General features: G+C 45.1%; 1 protein-coding gene across 5 annotated transcripts in view; it reads right to left on the bottom strand.

The window, feature by feature from the left end:
- SLC22A1 (solute carrier family 22 member 1) overlaps window positions 1–20,533 on the bottom strand; it is a 43,533-nt gene continuing 23,000 nt past the window's right edge. Inside the window, exons 8-12 of one of the 5 annotated variants that reach the window (XR_009738625.1) lie at window positions 20,412–20,520; window positions 10,997–11,109; window positions 9,178–9,277; window positions 5,297–6,793; window positions 1–5,031 (exon numbers count right to left, since the gene is read on the bottom strand). Coding sequence is in view for 4 of the 5 variants with exons in the window: in XM_061428474.1 (XP_061284458.1) it covers window positions 6,685–6,793; window positions 9,178–9,277; window positions 10,997–11,109; window positions 20,412–20,520 (431 nt within the window). In the remaining variant the exon portion in view is untranslated. Of the gene's footprint in view, window positions 6,794–9,177; window positions 9,278–10,996; window positions 11,110–20,411; window positions 20,521–20,533 lie in introns of those variants that run through there. The other 4 variants (XM_061428474.1, XM_061428478.1, XM_061428475.1 and 1 more) reach the window with 4 other exon arrangements.

Genomic DNA, 20,533 nt, shown 5'->3' with positions numbered 1-20,533 from the left:
GGCCAATAAAACAAAGACTTTATTGGAAAGGGGCACCTGAGTAGAGAGCAGGAGGGCAAGGGAACCCAGGAGGACCGCTCCACTATGTGGCTCACAGCCTTGGGTTTTATGGTGACAGGATTAGTTTCCGGGTTGTCTCTGGCCAATTGTTCTGACTCAGGGTCCTTCCTGGTGGCACCAAGATGGATTGGTAGGACTTTTGGACTGGTGTCTCCTTTGAACCCTTCCCGAATTCTTCCCGTCGGTGGTCGCTTGTTGGTTCCACTTTCCTCACCAGGACCTCCTGTTTAAGATAACTCATGTAAGGGGTTTACTATGGTGCCTGGCCAGGGTGGGCAGCTTCAGTTAGTGGTTTCCTTAACAGATGGACACTGGGGTTTCTTTGAACGAGGCTAACTGAATGACCAGGTGTGATCCTCTAAAAGTCCAGACCCTCCTTCCAGGATTACGTGCAAACAAAACTAGAATCAGACTTAAAGAAAGGCCCATGCATCACCAAGTTCTCATCTCAGCTGTTCGTTAGCTCTTGAAATACCCCATGATATCCCCCTGGAGCCAGGAGAGACTCCACCGGACATCAGCAGTCAGGGTGGTGAAAAGCAGGTGCTGTGTACCTCCAGGGCCACTTGGCAACTGCATCCTTTCTGTTCTCAGGCTGCTGGGGGGAAAACGGTGGAGCGTGTTGCGGGTGGGATGAGAGGAGGCATACGACAGACCTCACCCTGTCATTGTCATAACTGAGAATGAGCTGAAGGACACACAGCCGTCTTTTGTGTCCGTGCTTCTCTCTTGGCAAGTTAAGGAGGTGGTGGGTGGGACATGGGAACTGCCTGACTTCTGCGGGGCTCACGTGCTCAGATGTGCCCTATACTCCACATCTTTGTTCTAACTTTCTTCCCTTCTTCTAAAGACGCCCTTTGTCCCTCCATTTTTACCCTAGAAGGCAGCTTTGAGCTTCCAGTTTTACAAGTTACAGGTTAGCCATCTCTTTGTTTTCTTATCACCTTCCCAACTCACCTTTCATTCCCAAAAGGACCTAGGGAGGTATATCTGCTAAAGAAAAGGCCACGTGGTTCCTGGGATCTACAAGGTCACTTCCCAAGGGGACAGCAGCCTCCTTCCACATCCCTCGAAGGGCAGAAGGTCAGAACACACTTGTTTGCATTTGGGAGGGAAGTATAGTTCCTAGTGGGCTTCCCTGGTGGCTCAGCGGAAAAGAATCTGCCCGCCAATGCAGGAGTCACAGGTTCAATCCTTGGGTTAGGAAGATCCCCTGGAGGAGGAAATGGCAACCCACTTCAGTATTCTTGCCTGGAGAATCTCATGGACAGAGAAGCCTGGTGGGCTACAGTCCTTGGGGTCACAAAAGAGTCAGACAAGACTTAAGGATTAAACAAGAACAATGAAGTACCTAGTGGGAGGGGAGTTATTTAGCTAAGACAGAGCAAAAATTTTAACTGAGATGTTTGGAAAATGTCAGTTTGGTTCAGTTGGTCAGTCGTGTCCGACTCTTTGCAACCCCATGGACTGCAGCACACCAGGCCTCCCTGTCCATCACCCACACCTGGAGCTTACTTAAACTCATTTCCATTAAGTTGGTGATGCCATCCAATCATCTCATCCTCTGTCATCCCCTTCTCCTCCTGCCTTCAATCTTTCCCAGCATCAGGGTCTTTGCCAGTGACTTAGTTCTTCACATCAGGTGGCCAAGTATTGGAATTTCAGCTTCATCATCAGTCCTTCCAATGAATATTCAGGACTGATTTCCTTTAGGATTGACTAGTTGGATCTCCTTGCAGTCCAAGGGGCTCTCAAGAGTCTTCTCCAAACCCACAGTTGAAAACCATCAATTCAGAGAGCTTTCTTTATAGTCCAACTCTCACACTCATTCATAACTACTGGAAGAACCACAGCTTTGACTAGATGGACCTTTGTTGGCAAAGTAATGTCTCAGCTTTTTAATATGCTGTCTAGATTTGTCACAGCTTTTCTTCCAAGGAGCAAGCATCTTTTAATTTCATGACTGCAGTCACCATCTGCAGTGATTTTAGAGCCCAAGAAAATAAAGTCTGTCACTGTTTCCATTGTTTCCCCATCTATCTGCCATGAAGTGATGGGACCAAATGCCACAATCTTAGTTTTCTGAATGTTGAGTTTTAAGCCTGCTTTTTCACTCTCCTATTTCACCTTCATCAAGAGGCTCTTTTCTTTGCTTTCTCCCATAAGGGTGGTATATTCTGCATATCTGAGGCTACTGATATTTCTCCCTGAAATCTTGATTCCAGCTTGTGCTTCATCCAGTCCAGCATGTTGCATGATGTATTCTGCATATAAATTAAATAACCAAGGTGACAATATACAGTCTTGATGTACTCCTTTCCCAGATTGGAACCAGTCTGTTGTTCCATGGCCGGTTCTAATTGTTACTTCTTGACCTGCATACAGATTTTTCAGGAGGCAGGTAAGATGGTTTGGTATTCCCATCTCTTTAAGAATTTTCCAGTTTGTTATGATCTGCACAGTCAAAGGCTTTGGTGTAGTCAGTAAAGCAGAAGTAGATGTTTTTCTGGAGTTCTCTTGCTTTTTCTATGATCCAGCAAATGTTGGCAATTTGATCTCTGGTTTCTTTGCCATTTCTAAATCCAGCTTGAACATCTGGAAGTTCTCAGTTCACATACTGTTGAATCCTCGCTTGGAGAATTTTGGAAAATGTACCTGCTAAGAAATTTTACATGCAGTCTTGTATGTTTGGGGTGATTTTCATATGTAACATAATATGCCATGTGAAATGTGTGAGAAAGAGAGAGAGAACAAAGTGAATTGGTAAGATGAGACAAACAGAATTTGGATCAGCAAGAAAAATGTGTTTAGCTAACAAAATGCTTGATAGGGTAGGACTAGATTGTGGACTGTCCAGGAGGGAAAGCCTGGCCACTCCAAGGATAGTCAGGCCATGCAGAGAGAATGTGGCAAAGCAGGATGGGGAAGGAGAGTCAACAACAACAACAAAAACACTGTCATCTGATTTCCAGTGAAGGCAACCAAATTCTAGGAACTGTAGTGGTTGAATAAATTCTCTTGCTCAATGCATCACTGTACAGTCATGACAAAGAATCAGACCCACGTGGCTGTAATGGAAGAAAGTTAACTTGCAGACCGATGTCTATGGCATCACTTCACAAATTCTCAGGCCACGAAATTCCAATGTGTGAGAAATGCAATCTTGTGTTTCTCAGACTTAGTTTTTATCTGAAGTCCTCATTCTTCCAGGAAGTGTCCTCCCCGCTGTGCCCTGTCCCCTGCAGTGGGGCCTGGCTCCATCCCCAGCAGTGGGTGTGGGTACAGTGGGTGTGCCCCAGCAGCCACCTGGGTCCTGGGGAGCCCTGTCCAGCAGAGCAAGGAGATGGTGGCACCGGAACCAGTCCCCAAGCCATCAACTAGTGCCGGACACACAGCCTCGAATTTCTTCAATGTGAGCAAGAACTCTTATCTTGTTTAAGCTTCAGATGTTTGGGAGATTTCAGTTACAGGCAAATTTAAACCACTGCATTAGACTAACGCACCCCCAGGGAAGTCTACCAATGTCTCGAAATATCAGATTTTGGACCTTCACCCGCAGAGAGCAGACATAGTGGGGTGGAAATAGGACACGTTGCCCTTAGCAACCAGTGCAGGGACTGCAGTGTCGGATGGCTCAGTGGTTTCTCCAGCTGGAGCTCGGAAGGTCCCCTGGGCCATGCAGATGTGGGGACCAGGTGGACTGGAGCTGGGACGAGGCCATAACATCAGCAGATGGTGGAGGAGGCATGGGAGTCAAATTCGGCTCATTCCAGGGTTGGGTCCCCTTCTGTGACATAACGTTGCCACTTTAGGGCCACGCTGTGTCCCAGGGAGCACGCTTCCTGTCCTGCAATCACCCGCCCTCTGTAGACACTGGCCCCGCCCACCTGTCCCCATTGGGTCCGACCAGGCAGGCAGCCCCGCCCCCATTGCTTCCTCTGTCTCATCAGTGGTTAGCTTTCAAGACCTGCAGGGAGAATCTCTAAACGTGGGGCTCTAGACACTGCAGGAAACTGGGGCATGCTGGGGAGCTGATGTCGAGACCCTCCCATCCCTCCACTTCCTTTGAGGTTGGCTGTGCTGCTCCTCCACGTCCAACAGGATGACTGAAATGACCTCACAAAGGCTTCATTTCTACTGTGAGTCCTCATGTGGGCATTGGTCCCAGCACATCTATAGCTTCCTTCCGGTTCTCTAAGGGGCCAAGATGACAGAGGCATGCATACAGCAGGTGCTCAGTAGAAGCATGCTGAAGGAACAAGACTTCTTCCGGGGAGGCCTGGGGATGCTTGGCTGCCACGCCCTTTCCAGGAGCTGCCTGCTTCCTGAGGCCTGAGTCACACCTCCCAGGCACTCTAAGTGTTCGCCTGCCTTCTGTGGCCCACCCCCACCCACCGACCCCTGAAGGAATGACTCTGGCTCTGTTGTAGCTACAGCGAGGAGTCAGGGGCCCAATGTCCCCTCCTGACACACGGCTTTCCTCCTGTGCCCTGGAGAAGCTGCTCCCAGGATGCCAGAGAAGCACTACTTCACGGTTCAGACAGGCTTCACTCTGATCCAAACCCTTGTGATGTTCAAGGGTGACCTGCTTCTCTCCCAGAACCACGTGTCTACTTTGTCCAGACATGTCTTCTAAGCAGAAAGAAAATCAGAGGTTTGACTGTTGTTTTTAACAATAACCCAGCTCCAATACTTTGGCCACCTGATGCAAAGAGCTGACTCATTGGAAAAGACCCTGATGCTGGGAAAGATTGAAGGCGGGAGGAGAAGGGGGTGACAGAGGATGAGAGGGTTGGATGGCATCATCGACTTGATGGACATGAGTTTGAGCAAGTTCCAGGAGATAGTGAAGGCCAGGGAAGCCTGGTATGCTGCAGTCCATGAGGTTGCCGGGAGTCAGACGCAACTTAGAGACTGAAAAAACAGCAACCTCTCCGTCTAAAGCCTTCTTCAGGAGCTTTGCCCAAGATTCTAAGGAAAATTAGAGAGGGTATTTTTTAATACACATTTGAAAAACTGATTCAAAGCCTGCAATGAACGTATTTGCTACCAGTAAAGAGTATAACTGTGACAGTCAGAAAGAGAAGACTCAGAATTGGGGCTTTGCTTGGGAGAAGCTGAAGTGGAGCACTAGGTCCCCTCCATGCGCCCCAGATGTGGTTTTGTTTTAGTTATTTATTTATTTATAATTTTAAAAATTCGAATCTAGTTGATTTTTTTGTTTTTGTTGTTTTACCAATGGCAGAGTTTCAGGTTTCCAATTAGCTCATGTTCACTCTCAAAGGAAGATCAGTGCTGCCCAGAACGAAATCCCAACATCATGAGTCCACGAGGCCGTCCCTTGGCTCAGCCAATCTGGCCAGGAGTGTTTATAAGGCAATACCACATGTCTTCAATCACGCCTCCAATTTGCATTCGAATCTTTTCTCCCACAGTGTGTTCTGAAGGGTCCTCATTTGTGGTTTGTCTCACGAATAAAGAACTTTTAAAATAAACAAAGTTTCTGTTTTCTCTAAGAACTGAAATCACTTCTTGAACTAGAACTTGAACCAGTTACTATTGCTGCTGCTAAGTCACTTCAGTCGTGTCCGACTCTGTGCGACCCCATAGACGGCAGCCCACCAGGCTTCCCCATCCCTGGGATTCTCCAGGCAAGAATACTGGAGTGGCTTACCATTTCCTTCTCCAATGCATGAAAGTAAAAAGTGAAAGTGAAGTCGCTCAGTCATGCTGACTCTTAGCAATCCCGTGGACTACAGCCTACCAGGCTCCTCCATCCATGGATTTTCAGGCAAGAGTACTGGAGTGAGGTGCCATTGCCTTCTCCGCCAGTTACTACTAACTCAGAGTAAATTGAACTTGGGACTTCCTCAGTGGTCCAGTGGGTTAACTCCACGCTTCCAATGCAGGGGACATGGGTTCAATCCGTGATCAGGGAATTAAGATCCCACATGCCATGCAGTGAAGTCAAAACATTTCTTTAAAAAATTATAAAAAGTAAGCTGAACTCCTTTTTTGTATGTTCACTGTGATATTCCATTGTTGGCGTATGAGGTCACCTTCTAGAATCACCAAAAAGAACTAAAAGCAAGAGTGAAATAGAATGAGGCATTCCTAAAATGCGGGTCGCCGAAACTCTTTCCCCCAAAATTCTTATAGACCTTCTGGTCTTGGAATAAGGAGCCTGTTTTGTGCCATCACGAGTGTATAAGCATGCTTAGGGTAGAGTTGGCTGGAAGAGTCACCATATTCATAAACCAGTAGTCCTCCAAGGAGCCTACATGCTAAAATACTTTTGCCAACATGATGCCTACAAAGACGTTTTCTTTCAGAGAGTGAATGAAACAATACTTATTCTAGGAAGCCAATGACAGAGGCCTCTTGTCTAACAGTATTTAAATGCTACTGGGCTTTCAAAATACTTTGGATAAGTAAGTACTTGCTAACCACCAATAGCTCTCACTAAAGAAGATAAGTAGATAAAAGATAGCCAGAGCTTTGCGAGACTTCAAGAAAACAAAATAGAGCAAAGCACAGTTAGCATTCTCTAGAACTGATATTGATTTGAGGGCAGGCAGGTGGGAGGAAGTGTTCAGGGCTTCTGAAAGGGTGAGAACTCGGTCTTCACTTCTGCTGCGCGGTCCCCTGCAAAGCATCTCTCTCGGCTGCCTGTGTGTTGAGTTCTGATGTTTGAACCTGAAGGTAAATCTTGTTTTCTTTGGGTTTTGCTTTCCTGTAGTGACCAAAAAGAAAAATTTTAGTTACAATAGGGACTTCCTTGGTGGTCTGGTGGCTAAGATTCCACACTCCCAAAGCAGGCGGCCCCAGGTTCGATCCCTGGTCAGGGAACTAGATCCTGCCTGCCACAGCTAAGACCCGATGCAGCCAAAGAAATAAATATCTCTTTTCTAGTTTTTAAGTTAATATCAATAATGGCTTTTTAAGAATCTGTTGCAAAGTTTCATCTGGGAATAAGTCTCCGAAGGTGAGAATGTGCATAGCAGGTGATGAAGAAGAACAGGCTCAGCAGAGACCTTGGGTGGATAGTTTCTGGTCCTCTGCCTGTTTTGCTATGGTTTCTTACATTTTTAAATAGTTCTTGAAAGTCAAATGTTAAATATTATTTCTTGACATTTGAAAATTGGATGAAATCTCAATGTCAACTTCCATACATAAAGTTGTGCTGGAACCCAGCCACGCCCATTCATTTATGAACTGTGACCGCTTTCGTTCTGAAAGGACAGAACCTAGGGACAAAGACTGCACGTCCCCAAAGCCGGAAGTACTTACTCCTTGGTCCTTTACAGAAAGAGTTTGCTGGCCCTTCCACAGAGCATCTGTTGTGTCTCTGTCTCACAGCATCCCCTGAGAGTCAGCATTCCATTTTGAAGCTGGGGCTCGGGGGTATCTAGCACAATTTCCTTTATCTGTAGCTAATGACAACAGCTGCCTCACAGGGTTTTGCGAGGATGGGCACCTGAAACTCAGTGAAGTTGACGCAGTGTGACATCTATTAGCCAGAGCTCCCATCACTCCCAATCCCTGACCTTGTTTCCTAGAAAGTAGGGAAGAACGTGTCATTTTTTAAATAAATCATTGATTTGGCTACAAGGGATCTTGGTTGCAGAATCTAGTTCTCTGACCATAGATTGAACCCGGGCCCCCTGTTCTGGGAGCGTGGTGTCTTAGCCACTGGACCACCTGGGAAGTCCCAAGAAGGTATCAGTTGAAATGATCTCTCTATTTATGAAATTCGTATAGCAGAGAAGACAGATAATGAAATAAGTGGTGATTATACATAGTGAAGGGCATTATCGAGAACAGAGGGTGTCCATGGCGGCATGGAGCTCCAAGCAGAAGCCCTGGCCTCCCCTGGCCGGGCAGGAATAGCTCTGATGATGGAGTGAAGGGACAAACACAGCATCATAAAAGATGACCAAGTGTCTATTTACAAATTATAACGAAACTTTTCAAAATCAGGTAGTTAGCCTTAGCTATATGTGTCTACTCCTTGGGGCCAGAGGAAGACATTGTTATCAAGGACAAACGTGTAGCTGTGTGTGTCTGCTACACAGACGACAAAATGTGCTTACAGTTCACATAGAGCGTGTGTCCCTTATCAGTACTGAGAGATGAAGTATTTCTCAAAGTGAGGCGCGCTGACGGGTATTGATCGTCATGAAAAGATCAGGTTCCCCCATTCAATTATGAAGTCCAAAACCTAAAAGGCCTAGGAATCTGCATTTTAGCAAGCTCCATTTGTGACTCCTCTGCAGAGTAAATTTGAGAATCACCGAGGAAATCACACAATATGCATGAAGAATGGCAAGAATCCAAGGTTTGTTGGACACCTACTATGTGCCGGGCTGTGGATAAGTCGTTGTCACCTACTTAACCTCATTGAATTTTCACAGCACACCTCTCAACTAAGTATTATTGTGGCTATTTTTCAGGCAAGGAAATGAAGGTTAGAGGGTTCAATGATATTCCCAAGGTCACATGGCCGAGTAGGTGGCTGCCCCTGGACTGAAGCTAAGCTTTAACGAGTCCCCAGAGTCTCTTCGCTCTACTTCCCAGGGACACGTGGGTCCTTACATAGAATCCAAGAGCCAAGCCTGTAATGACTACATCATCGGACACTTTTTCTCCCTTTCCTGTTTGGTGCCTCTAAGAGTAGGACCTGAGACTCCAATGAAGCCCTTGTCCCTGTTACAGGAGTGAAGGTTTTAAGTCATTCTTCTTTGTGAAGAAAGTCACTAAGGAATTTGAACCAACAGTCACAAAAAAGACAGAAGATTGATTTAAAAATAGCTCCCAGCAACTCTGGAGTGAGCTAGGGGCCGTGGTGCTCCACATGGTCAGCATCACAAACAAAACCTTGCATCTCGCGGTTTAGAGCAGGTGACTGCCAACCAAAAACATACACTCCGGCTCTCCCTGCTTTCCTTTTTAGCCAATAGTCACTGCGTTGTGTTTCTGTCTGTAGCAGCTCTGGGGGTGATAACAGGCCGCACAAGACCTGTAAAGCTCTCCCAGGAGACAGGAAATGGAGAGTGTTCATAACCGGGAGGGCAAGTCTAACATGGGGCTCTGGGTCCCTCAGTGGCCGGCGCTCACCTCTGCAGGTTCTCGGCATCCTCGATGGTCTCTGGCAAAGTGACCCCCTTGGTCTCCGGAAGAAGCAGCGTCATTCCCCCGGCAACCAGCCCCAAGGCCGCTTCAAACGAGACAGATTCAACATGGAGCCGTTAGAGCATGGCCAACACCTTTTACAGATGATGACAGCTAACTAAAGAGATGCGTAGGCAATACATGAGCCAGGGCCACTTCAAAAAGTCAGCGTTGTCTAGAAAATTAAAAGTGATACGATAACGGGGGAAATGGCAGAGTAAGAAAGGAAACACTTCCCTCCTTGTACACCTGTGCTGTGCTTAGTTGCTCAGTCGTGTCTGACTCTTTGTGATCCCTTGGACTGTAGCCCACCAGGCTTCTCTGTCCATGGAGTTCTCCAGGCAAGAATACTGGAGTAGTTACTTACCATGCCCTCCTCCAACCCAGGGATCCAACCCAGGTCTCCTGCGTTGCAGGCAGATTCTGTACCAGCTGAGCTACCCAGAAAGCCTCAAAGTACATCTACCTAAGAATACAGTTCTAGAGCAACTGATGTTTAAATATTAGGGGGGTTATCGATTCAGGTACCTTGGGAATGATAGGAAACTTAATTTTGACTCGTAACTATGTATAAAGTATATATGTAGCAAATATTATATACACGCGTGCATGCAGGATAAGTCACTTCAGTCTTGTCCGACACTTTGAGACTCCATGAACTGTAGCCCACCAGGCTCCTCTGTCCATGGGATTCTCCAGGTAAGCATACTGGAATTGATTGCCACACCCTCCTCCAGGGGTTCTTCCCAACCCAGAGATCAAACCCACATCTCTTATGTCTCCTGCCTTGGCAGGCAGGTTCCTTACCGCTAGCACCACCTAGGAAGCCCTTATTATATTTATATATATAATATAATGTAATATGATATATTATATAATTGTATAATATAAACTATGCATGCATGCTCACTCAGTTATATCTGGCTCTTTGTGGCCCCATGGACTGCAGGCTTCCAGGCTCCTTTATCCATGGGATTTTCCAGGCAAGAATATTGGAGTGGGTTTCCATTTCCTCCTCCAAAGGATCTTCCTAATCCAGGGATTGAACCCACATCTCCTGCACTGGCAGGCAGATTCTTCACCACTGCGCCGCCTGGGGCGCCCATATATAACCTATACAGTGTATATTACAGCTACTACACACATACGACATGGAGCCCAGCTGATGCGGATGTGGGCAGTGTGGGCCTCTCTCGCTACGCATCCACTCCCGCCCCACCCTCCCCTGATGGGCTCACCTGGCCCAGACATGGCAGCTCTCCACACGTGCGCAGTGGTTTTGCCCTCCGCTGAGTGGCAGGTCTGGGGAGAAGTGGATGAGTTCCCTCCTCCTCCTCTAATCTAACATAATCAGTAACAAACCAGGTACTAACTTGGATTCCCACTGTGCCTGTGTGCCTGTTGTCGATTGTTAAGATCTGGAAGCAGAAGAGTGACAGCCTAGCATCTTCACATGTTAAGTTCACCTAAGTTGGGAGTCACATTCACAGGACACAGGCTACGTCAAAAACGCTCTCCTGTTCTATTCTGTAGAAGGAATTATTGGACTCCAGAGCCACAGGACATAAACCTCTGGCCCATGTTATAAGAACAGCATCTTATCTTTCCCGTGAAGCAAGACAGAGGAGCCAGGAGACAATGAAAGGGCAGGCACCATCCTTCCCTTCTGTACACTCGCTGGGGGTACCATTCACTCATCCAGTAGTTACCGACTATTCACACTGGGCTGTGAATAAGAAGTAATAAACGTGTCATGAAGTCTTACCAAACAAAATGAGCGGCGAGCCTTGCCAAACCTCCATCAGCCTGAAGACCAGGAACGGGGTGAGAACCCCACCCAAATCACACAGGGAGGAACACACCATCATGCCAAGGTTCCTGGTAAAATACAGAGACCGAAAAAGATGACATTTCTGTGAATCAGTGTTCCAAATGGTAAACTTACGCTACAGCAATTACACCGCCCATTCCCCAACCTCCAGGGAGGGGAGAGGGGCTGGAGATGGGATTAATCTCTGAGGACTGGACTTTCCTGGTGGCACAGTGGATAGAAATCCACCTGCCAATGCAGGGGACATGGGTTCGATCCCTGGTCCGGGAAGATTCCATATGCCGTGGAGCAACCAAGCTCGTACGCCACAATACTGAGTCTGTGTGCTGCAACTCCTGAAGCCCGTGGTCCTGAAGGAAGAGTAGCCCCTGCTCACGGCAACTGGAGAAAGCCCGAGCACAGCCACGAAGACCCAGCACAGCCAAAAATAAATAAATACATATTCTTTAAAAAAAAAAATCACTGATTATTTCATCAACGGCGCCTACATAACGTGCTAAAAGAAAGGCACGTCCCAGCTCCAGGGGGACAGAAGTGCCTGTGCTGGGACTCTGCTAGCCTTGCCTGTGAATCTCTTCCTCTGGTTGCCTGTTTATAACCTTTATAACAAATGAGAAAGTGTAAGTGCTTCCCTGAGTTCTATGGGCCTTATAGCAAATGAATGAACTCCAGGAGGGAGGTTGCTAATTTGGGAAATGCCAGGCTGGATGAAGCACAAACTGGGATCAAGATGGCCAGGAGAAATACCCATAACCTCAGATACGCAGATGACACCACCCTTACAGCAGAAAGCAAAGAAGAACTAAAGAGTCTCTTGATGAAAGTGAAGGAGGAGAGTGAGAAAGTTGGCTTAAAACTCAACATTCAGAAAACTAAGATCATGGCATCCAGTCCCATCACTTCATGGCAAATAGATGGGGAAACAGTGGAAACAGTGACAGACTTTATTTTCTTGGGCTCTAAAATCACTGCAGATGGTGACTACAGCCATGAAATTAAGACGCTTGCTCATTGGAAGAAAAGCTATGACCAACCTAGATAGCATATTAAAAAGCAGAGACATCACTTTGCCAACAAAGGCCTGTCTAGTCAAAGCTCTGGTTTTTCCAGTAGTCATGTGTGGATGTGAGAATTGGACCATAAAGAAAGCTGAGTGCCAAAGAATTGATGCTTTTGAACTGTGGTGTTGGAGGAGACTCTTGAGACTCCCTCGGACTGCAGGGAGATCAAATCAGTCAATCCTAAAGGAAATCAGTCCTGAATATTTACTGGAAGGACTGATGTTGAAGCTGAAACTCCAATACTTTGGCCACCTGATGTGAAGAACTGACTCATTGGAAAAGACCCTGATGCTGGGAAAAATTGAAGGCACAAGGAGACGGGAACAACAGAGGATGAGATGGGTGTATGGCATCACCAACTCGATGATACCATCGAGTTTGAGCAAGCTCTGGGAGTTGGTGATGGACAGGGAAGCCTGGCATGCTGCAGTCCATGGGGTCACAAAGAGTCGGACAGGACTGAATGACTGAACTGAACTGAATGTCAGAATTGGATTATAACAATGGTCTGGAGATTTGGAGAACTGGTTGGTCTGAATAGAGTTTTTGCTTTTACATAGAGGGACGGGGAAGGATAAAGAGAGGAGATTAAGAAATAAAGGACAAAGAAAGCTAGGGAGGAAACTGTCTACTTGAAATGATCTCTTTATCCCTGACAATAGTTTTCAATCATTCTGTCTTATATGAATATAGCTACTTCAGGGTATTCCTGTAAATAATCTTGAGCTTTGGGTCGAAGGCATGGTTAAATCAGGAACAATAAATCAAGAAAAGTTTTATCCTTTTAAGCTTCTTCTATTACATCCATTTGCACAATTTCTTACTCCCTAAAATGAGTAATTATAACATTAGAACATTTTTCTTCCCTTCCCAAAGTCTCTCTCTATGACCTCAGCTTAGCTATTTATTTAGTTTTGCCATTATAATCATTAAATACGCTTTGTAATTTACTTGATTCATCAGCTTTCAATAATATCTTTATTTTTAGCTGGAAAACATACTGAGAAAACTATATGAAAAATTATCTATCCATGTTTATTGAGAGATTTAAAAAACAAAAATAGGTGTTGACTTTTATTGAATGCCTCTTTTATCTGTGGAGAGAAGAGTACAATTTTCTCTTTTGATTTATTAGCATGAACTATACTATGATTTTCTAATATTAAGCTATCTTTGTATTCCTGGAATAACCCATCTTAGATATGATGTATTATTATTTTAATGTGCTCCACTCTTCTGCTTGATAATACATTGTTTAGGATTTGAATTTATCATTCATAAATAATGTTTGTAGTTTTCGTTTCCTTTATTTTTGTTGCTATTTGACACCACCATCATGAGAGCTTTATAAACAATTTTTTTTAAAACTTCCTTCTTTTCCTATACTCTAGAACTGTGGATCACTGACATTTTCTATTAATTAAATATTTTGTAAAACTATCCTGTGAAACCATTGTGGATTCTCTCTTAACTACGATTTAGGGTCTTCTTTGTCTTAATACATTTTTGCATAAATTCAACTTTGTCTGATAGAATCATGATTCTTGCTACATTTTTGTTTCCATTTAGCCAGTAGGTGTGTGCTGTGCGCTCAGTCGTGTCTGACTCTTTGCGGCCCCAAGGACTGCAGCCTGCCAGACTCCTCCATCCATGGGATTCTCCAGGCAAGAACACTGGAGCGGGTTGCCATTTCCTCCTCCAGGTGATCTTCCCGACCCAGGGATCAAACTCATGTCTCCGGAGTCTCCTGCATTGCAAGTGGGTTTTTTACCACTGAGCCACTGAGGAACCCCCTGCTTTTGTGCATTTCTTGCTTCTCAACATTTCTGAGGAAAAGTTATACTGCAACTATGCAGCAAATTGTTGGATTTTGCTTTATAATGAAATTAGAGCCTTTTTGTTTTTCAATAAAGGAGTTGTCTTTTTATATTTATTTAAATATCAGAAATGTTTGTTCTTAATTCTGTCATTAACTGTTTATTAATATTTTATAAATATTTCAACACATGCCATGTTTTTTATTGTTTTCTGTGTCTTTTATTTCTCAATTTGTGTTGGTTATGTGTATTTTTTCTGATAATTTGGAAGGTTTGAGAATATACTTAATACTCTATTTCTTTAAATAGTATTGGTTAACTATTACGAAAAACTTTAAAATTAGTGTATTTTTACTTTCTCCTCAAATCATCCCTGCATGCACTGGCTGTAGTTAATAATATCATTGTTTTTACTGTTTGCCTTCATCTCTTAAAATATGCCTAAAAACTACTTAATTTATTAGCTTTTAGTGATATATTTTTTCCTGGAAAAAGTATTGAGAAAATCAGTGTATCACACCATCTCCAACATTCTCTCTTTCCTTTCCAACTGTTTTAAGTTATTGGGCTTCCCTGGTGGCTCAGATAGTAAAGAATTTGCCTGCCATGCAGGAGACCTGGGCTCTATCCCTGGGTCGGGAATATCCCCTGGAAAAGGAAATTACTCCAGCATCTTTGCCTGGAGAATTCCATGGACAGAGGAGCCTGGAAAGCTACAGTCCAATTTTAGTTATAGCATTTCTGTATTGTCAATTTATATTCTGTAATCAAAACAGAAACTGAGGGGTTTAATCTCAGATTCAGTGATCACCATCAATAATTTTGAAGCATTACTCCACTTACTGTGTTTACTGAGAATTTTTTCTCTAATAGCTTTTTTGGAAAAAGTTTATAATAACCATATTTTTAAGGAACAAAATAATTGGATGTTGTTTTTATCTGGGAATGAGATTTTGGATAAAATTCTTTGAGTACATTTCCTCTCCTTGGGATCATTGCAGCAAGTTTCACCATCTTCATCAAATGGTATCAGTTTGATTTTCTCCTGATACATGTGACTTACACGTTCAGCCTCGGTACCTCATAAGTCTTTCTTTATCTCTGAAGCACAGTAACTTAACTGGAATATTTGCTAATATTGCTCAGAATCAAGTTTTCCTGTAACTCTCACTGTATGCCCCTTCAAATCATAGATCCAAGCATTCTTTTATTTCCAGAAGTTCTTTTAAGTTCTTTGTTCTTTGGTTTCATTATTTCAATGATCTTCTTTGGGACATTATAAGTATAATCTCTAAGCCTTTTAAACTCTTTGCTTATTTCAATCTTATTTTGCAATTCTTAGTTCTATCTTACCTTTTCTTTATCAATTCTCCCTTGTACTGCTTTCAAAGTGGTTTTCATTTGTGAAATATTTTAATATTTCTTTTTATTTTTTTAGGCTGAGCTGACTCCATCTCTTGTCTTATCACACATTCTCCCAAGAACTTGCATTCTCTGCTTTACACTCTTCTTTTACAGAGACGGCTAATTCATTACTGTTTTGCACCTGGTCATTGCACACTTGGCTATACTCTTCATTTGCTTTCTGATAATATTTTCCCTATGCATTTTCTTCATTTGTCACTTGCTTTTCCTCTTCCTTTCTCCTTTTTATCTCATGATATATCTGTGTAGCTCCTGGGAAAGTTACTTTTTTAATTGTGATTCAGCATTCAACACTATTATTTCTTCCTGTAGCAGCTATTTTAGAAGGATTTGTGGACAGGGACCAGGGCATGTTTTAAGCTATTAGAAATTCTCTTTCTGGCCAGGGCTGTCTATGATTAGATGCTTTGACTCTGTTATCCCTACTCATGACATTAAAAGACGCTTGCTCCTTGGAAGGAATACTATGACAAACCTAGACAGCATATGAAAAAGCAGAGGCGTCACTTTGCCATAAAAGTCCATCTAGTCGAAGCTATGGTTTTTCCAATAGTCATGTACGGATGTGTGAGTTGGCCCATGAAGAAGGCTGAGTGCCAAAGAATTGATGCTTTCAAATTGTGGTGCTAGAGAAGATTCTTGAGAGTCCCTTGGACTGCAAGGAGATCAAACCAATCCATCCTAAAGGAAATCAGTCCTGAATATTCATTGGAAGGACTGATGCTGAAGCTGAAGCTCCTATATTTTGGCCACCTGATAAGAAGAACCAACTCATTGGAAAAGACTCTGATGCTGGGAAAGACTGAAGGCAAAAGGAGAAGCGGGCAGCAGAGGATGAGATGGTTAGATAGCATCACTGACTCAGTGGACATGAGAGAGAGGGAAGGACAGGGAAGCTTGGTGTGCTGCAGTTCATGGGGTCGCAGAGTCGGACACGACTGAGAGACCGAACAAAGGACGTAGACAGTGTGGAACCGCTCGCCCTGCAGGGCCTCTCCCCTCCATCCTGCCCGCAGCGCAGTGCTCCCTCAAGGCTCCTGAGTGTCTCCCGCAGCTCGCCCGCCCCTCCTCCCCTCCAGCCACACAGCATCCAAAGAAGGAAACACGTACCTCCAGCCCCTGCGCCCATCTTATTCCTCCAGCAAGGGATTGTGGGTCATGTCCTTCAAGCTCCCTTCCTACCTTGGGAAACCTCTGGCCTTGTCTCAAATTTGCTGCCCCAGTGGACCTCCCTGGAGTCTTCTAGACCCTTTTACATTCACTGTACTAGGCAGCCCTTCTTCTTACACATTCTTTCAAGGTCATCCTACTTTCAAAGATGGCATTTGCTGTGTTTTTTTTTTTTTTTTCCTGCATCTCCTTCTTTTTTGTTGGTATTAAATTATTTTTGTTGAAATTTTCATTGATAAAAATGTAGATTCTCACACAGTAGTAGTAAATAATAAAGACATGCCCTCATATATTCTTCTCATTCTTCTAATGGCTTTAGTGTGGTTTCCAAGAGGAGGAAAAAAAATCACCATTTTTTAAATAATTTTAAGAGAATAAGTCTTAAAAAAGAGACAGATTTTATAAGCACACGGAAGCTAAAAGAAGTGAGAAACTGGTTTCCATCTTTAAAACTCATAGGGCTTCCCTGGTGGCCCAGTGGTTCAGAATCCGCCTTGCAATGCAGGGGACACGGTCTCATCCTAGGCCCAGGAAGATCCCCCAGGCCACAGAGCAGCTAAGCCCGTGCGCCACAACTACTGAGTGTGCTCTAGAGTCCACCAGGCTCTGCAACAAGAGAAGCCACAGCAACAAGAAGCTCGTGTGTTGCAGCTGGAGAGTAGCCCCACTCGCCGCAACTAGAGAAAGCCTACATGCAACAGTGAAGACCCAGTGCAGCCAAAACTAATTTAAAACAATAAACATCTTAAAAAATAAAATTAAGAAAATTCGGGTCTCTGGGACACTTCATTCATTCATTCTGCAAGCGCCAGGTGCCCGGTTAGTATGGCTACAGAGCAGTCTCGGGAGGCGCAGACAAGAGCCCTACGTAGTCTCTGTGTTCCAGGAGCGCATAATACAGAGAAGAGGTAAAAACGGGTGGATGGTTTTCAATACAAGGCAGAGCGAGCATGCATGCGTGCGTGCGTGCCATGTCGCCTCAGTCGTGTCTGACTCCGTGCGACCCTAAGAACTGTAGCCCACCAAGCTCCTCTGTTCATGGGATCCTCCAGGCAAGAATACTGGAGCGGGTTGCCATGCCCTCCTCCAGGGGGTCTTCCCAACCCAGGAATCAAACCCACGTCTCTTGTGTCTCCTGCACTGGCAGGCAGGTTCTTTAGCACAAGTGACACGTGGGTCTTGACAGTGTATGTTGCAGACAGTTAGAAGGAGGAAGCTGTTCAACTCTAAAGCCTCCTGTGGGTAAGAAGCAGGGTCAAAATGGTCCAAATAGAAACTGTGTCAACCTGAAGCGATTATAAAGTAATAAAGGAACAGAAATGATCCTTTTTTTCCAATTTAGATTTGATTCAATTGATTGAAAAGACCCAAACTTTCATGACTGTCTTACTTTGGCATGTGATGTCTATGCATCAAGTTTAAAGTTATTTCTGAACCTCTGGCTTTCCTTCCTGGTTCTTGAGAATCCTCATCAAATGGATGCTATGCCCCTTGAGGATGGGCCACTTGGCCTTCCTCCGCCTTGGACCAGGCACTCAGGACCTCTGGCAGTTTACACTCTGAGTCAGTCCCCTGGGTCCAGTGGCCATGACAATGGAATTGTTTGGCCCAGCTGTTTTAGACTCTGGGCTCAGAACTGCCAATTGTAGATTTTTCTCCTTCATTTGCCTTTATCTCTCTGTACCCATTCTGAATAATCTTTTCCAGATGAGACAGAGCCTTTTAATGAGGGATGTGCAGCAAAGAGTGAATCAGAGTTACCTGTGTCTTCTGGCTCACGAAGGGGTTCTGAGGGCTGCCCAGGTGTAAGAGAAGGATGGGGAGCTGGAATAGTTCTTAGACATCATTGGTCTGATGATATGTGGAGAAGAAAGAATTTATAAAGTGGGGGAAAAAAAAGAGTTTGCAGAAATGCGCCAAACTCTAACAAAGGTCAGAATTTAAACTTTAAGGGGGTTAATCCTTTGCAATAAAAATACTCTTCATTTAGACTAAGCCTTCTAAGATACAGATGGTAATAAGGACATGCAAAGGTGATCAACATTATCAGTAGTTAGGACAACGTGAATCGAAGTCACGATAACACCACCACCTCCAACACCAAGGACGGGGAGGATGCAGAGCAATCACCTGTGTCTCACATAGCTGGTGGGATGGAAAATGGTGTGGCCAGTTTGGAAAACGTTTTGATAGTTTCTCATGAGTTTAAACACACAACTACTATATGACCCATCCCTCAGTTTTTACCTAAGAGAAATGGAGACGTGTGTCCACACAAAGACCCATAGTGAAGCAAAAGTTGCTCAGTTGTGTCCGACTTTTTGCAGCCCCATGGACTATATGCAGTCCATGGAATTCTCCAGGCCAGAATACTGGAGTAGGCAGCCTTTCCCTTCTCCAGGGGATCTTCCCAACCCAGGGATCAAACCCAGGTCTCCCGCATTGCAGGCAGATTCTTTACCAGCTGAGCCACTAAAAACGTAAGAACACTGGAGTGGGTAGCCTATCCTTTCTCCAGTGCATCTTCCCGACCCGGGAATAGATCCGGGGTCTCCTGCATTGCAGGCAGAGCCTTTACCAGCTGAGTCACAAGGAAGCCCATAAACCCGTAAGTGAATACTTATTGGCACCTGTGTCGTAATCACTGGGAAAAGCCCAAACCTCCACGAACGGAGAAACAGAGAAACACACCGTGGTCCATCCTCCACGCATGGAAACCACACTCAGCAATAAGAAGGAATGGAGCATTACAAGCCACGGCGTGGATGGGTCCCCTGATGTCAAGCGAAAGAAGCCAAACACAAAAGCCTGCACTCCAGGTCACTTCATGTATGTAGCATTCAAGAGAAGGCAAAGCCATAGGGAGAGAAACCAGATCGGGGGTTGCCCGGTGCTGGGGGTGGGAGGGGAGAAAGCGGATCACAGAGGGACAGGAGGACGCATTTGCATATGATGGAGACGTGTCTGTGTCACCTTGATCGTGGTGCTGGTGAAATGAATGAGTCAAAACTCGTCAAACTGTGCCTTTGAGGGTGAATCTTGCTCTAAGAAAATTCTGCCTCAATAAACCTGACTTGAAACAATGAATGATCTGGGCCCATCGGTATTCGTACAAAGTATTGTGTCACTGTAGGGAAATACCAGCTCCAAGGGCAGAAAAAAGTGTGTTCTTGGTTGCCAAGAGGGAAGTGGGGGGGAGGGATGGAGTGGGAGGTTGGGCCTAGCAGATGCAAACGAGTGCAAACAGGACAGACAAACAGCCAGGTCCTACTGTAGAACAAAGCAGATGGCACTCACTACCCTGTGACAAGCCACAGTGGAAAAGAACATGAAAAAGAATGTATTAATATGGATACGTGTAACTGAATCTCTTGGCTGTGCAGCAGAAATTCACACACAGCATTGTAAATCAACCGTACTCCAATTGAAAAAAAAATAAGAGGGGCGAAGCAGCGTGTTCTTACCTGGACCCTGTCGCTTTCTAGCTGAGTGACTCTGGGAAGCTCGCCTTCCCTTTGTAAACCTCGGCCTGCTCACACGGAAAGGCGGATAACAACGATTCTACAGGATGACCTGCATGCTGCGTGTGGCAATGCTCTGATTGTCACGGTCCAAATAGAAACTGCCCTTAACCAGATGTCTTTTCTCTTGCGTTGGCCCTCCGTAAGGGGCACGACGCGACCCTGAGTCCACTTCAGACTGTCCATCTCACCTTCTCTACTGCATCAGGTGTGGGCTCTGTCTTTGATGCCCAACCCCCATCTCAATGCCAACCCATCCACCCTGGGGGGGGCATCTTCAGCAGTGGTCCTCAGTGAGCCCGCTGGCCCACAGCCAGGTCAGCAGCTAGCCACCCTGTCCCCCGGACACACTCACCGGATGAAGGTCGGGAACAGCTCGGCGTTGACCAGGCACACCATCTGGAACACGATGGTGATCCCCATTCGGCCGACACAAGCTACCATGATATTCAACCAGGGCAGATCTGGGAGGAGACA

This window comes from Bos javanicus, chromosome 9, assembly GCF_032452875.1.
Source record: "Bos javanicus breed banteng chromosome 9, ARS-OSU_banteng_1.0, whole genome shotgun sequence".
Taxonomy (NCBI): Eukaryota; Metazoa; Chordata; class Mammalia; order Artiodactyla; family Bovidae; genus Bos; species Bos javanicus.
The sequence above is the reverse complement of the archived record's forward strand: the minus strand, read 5'-3'. Positions and strand labels throughout refer to the sequence as shown.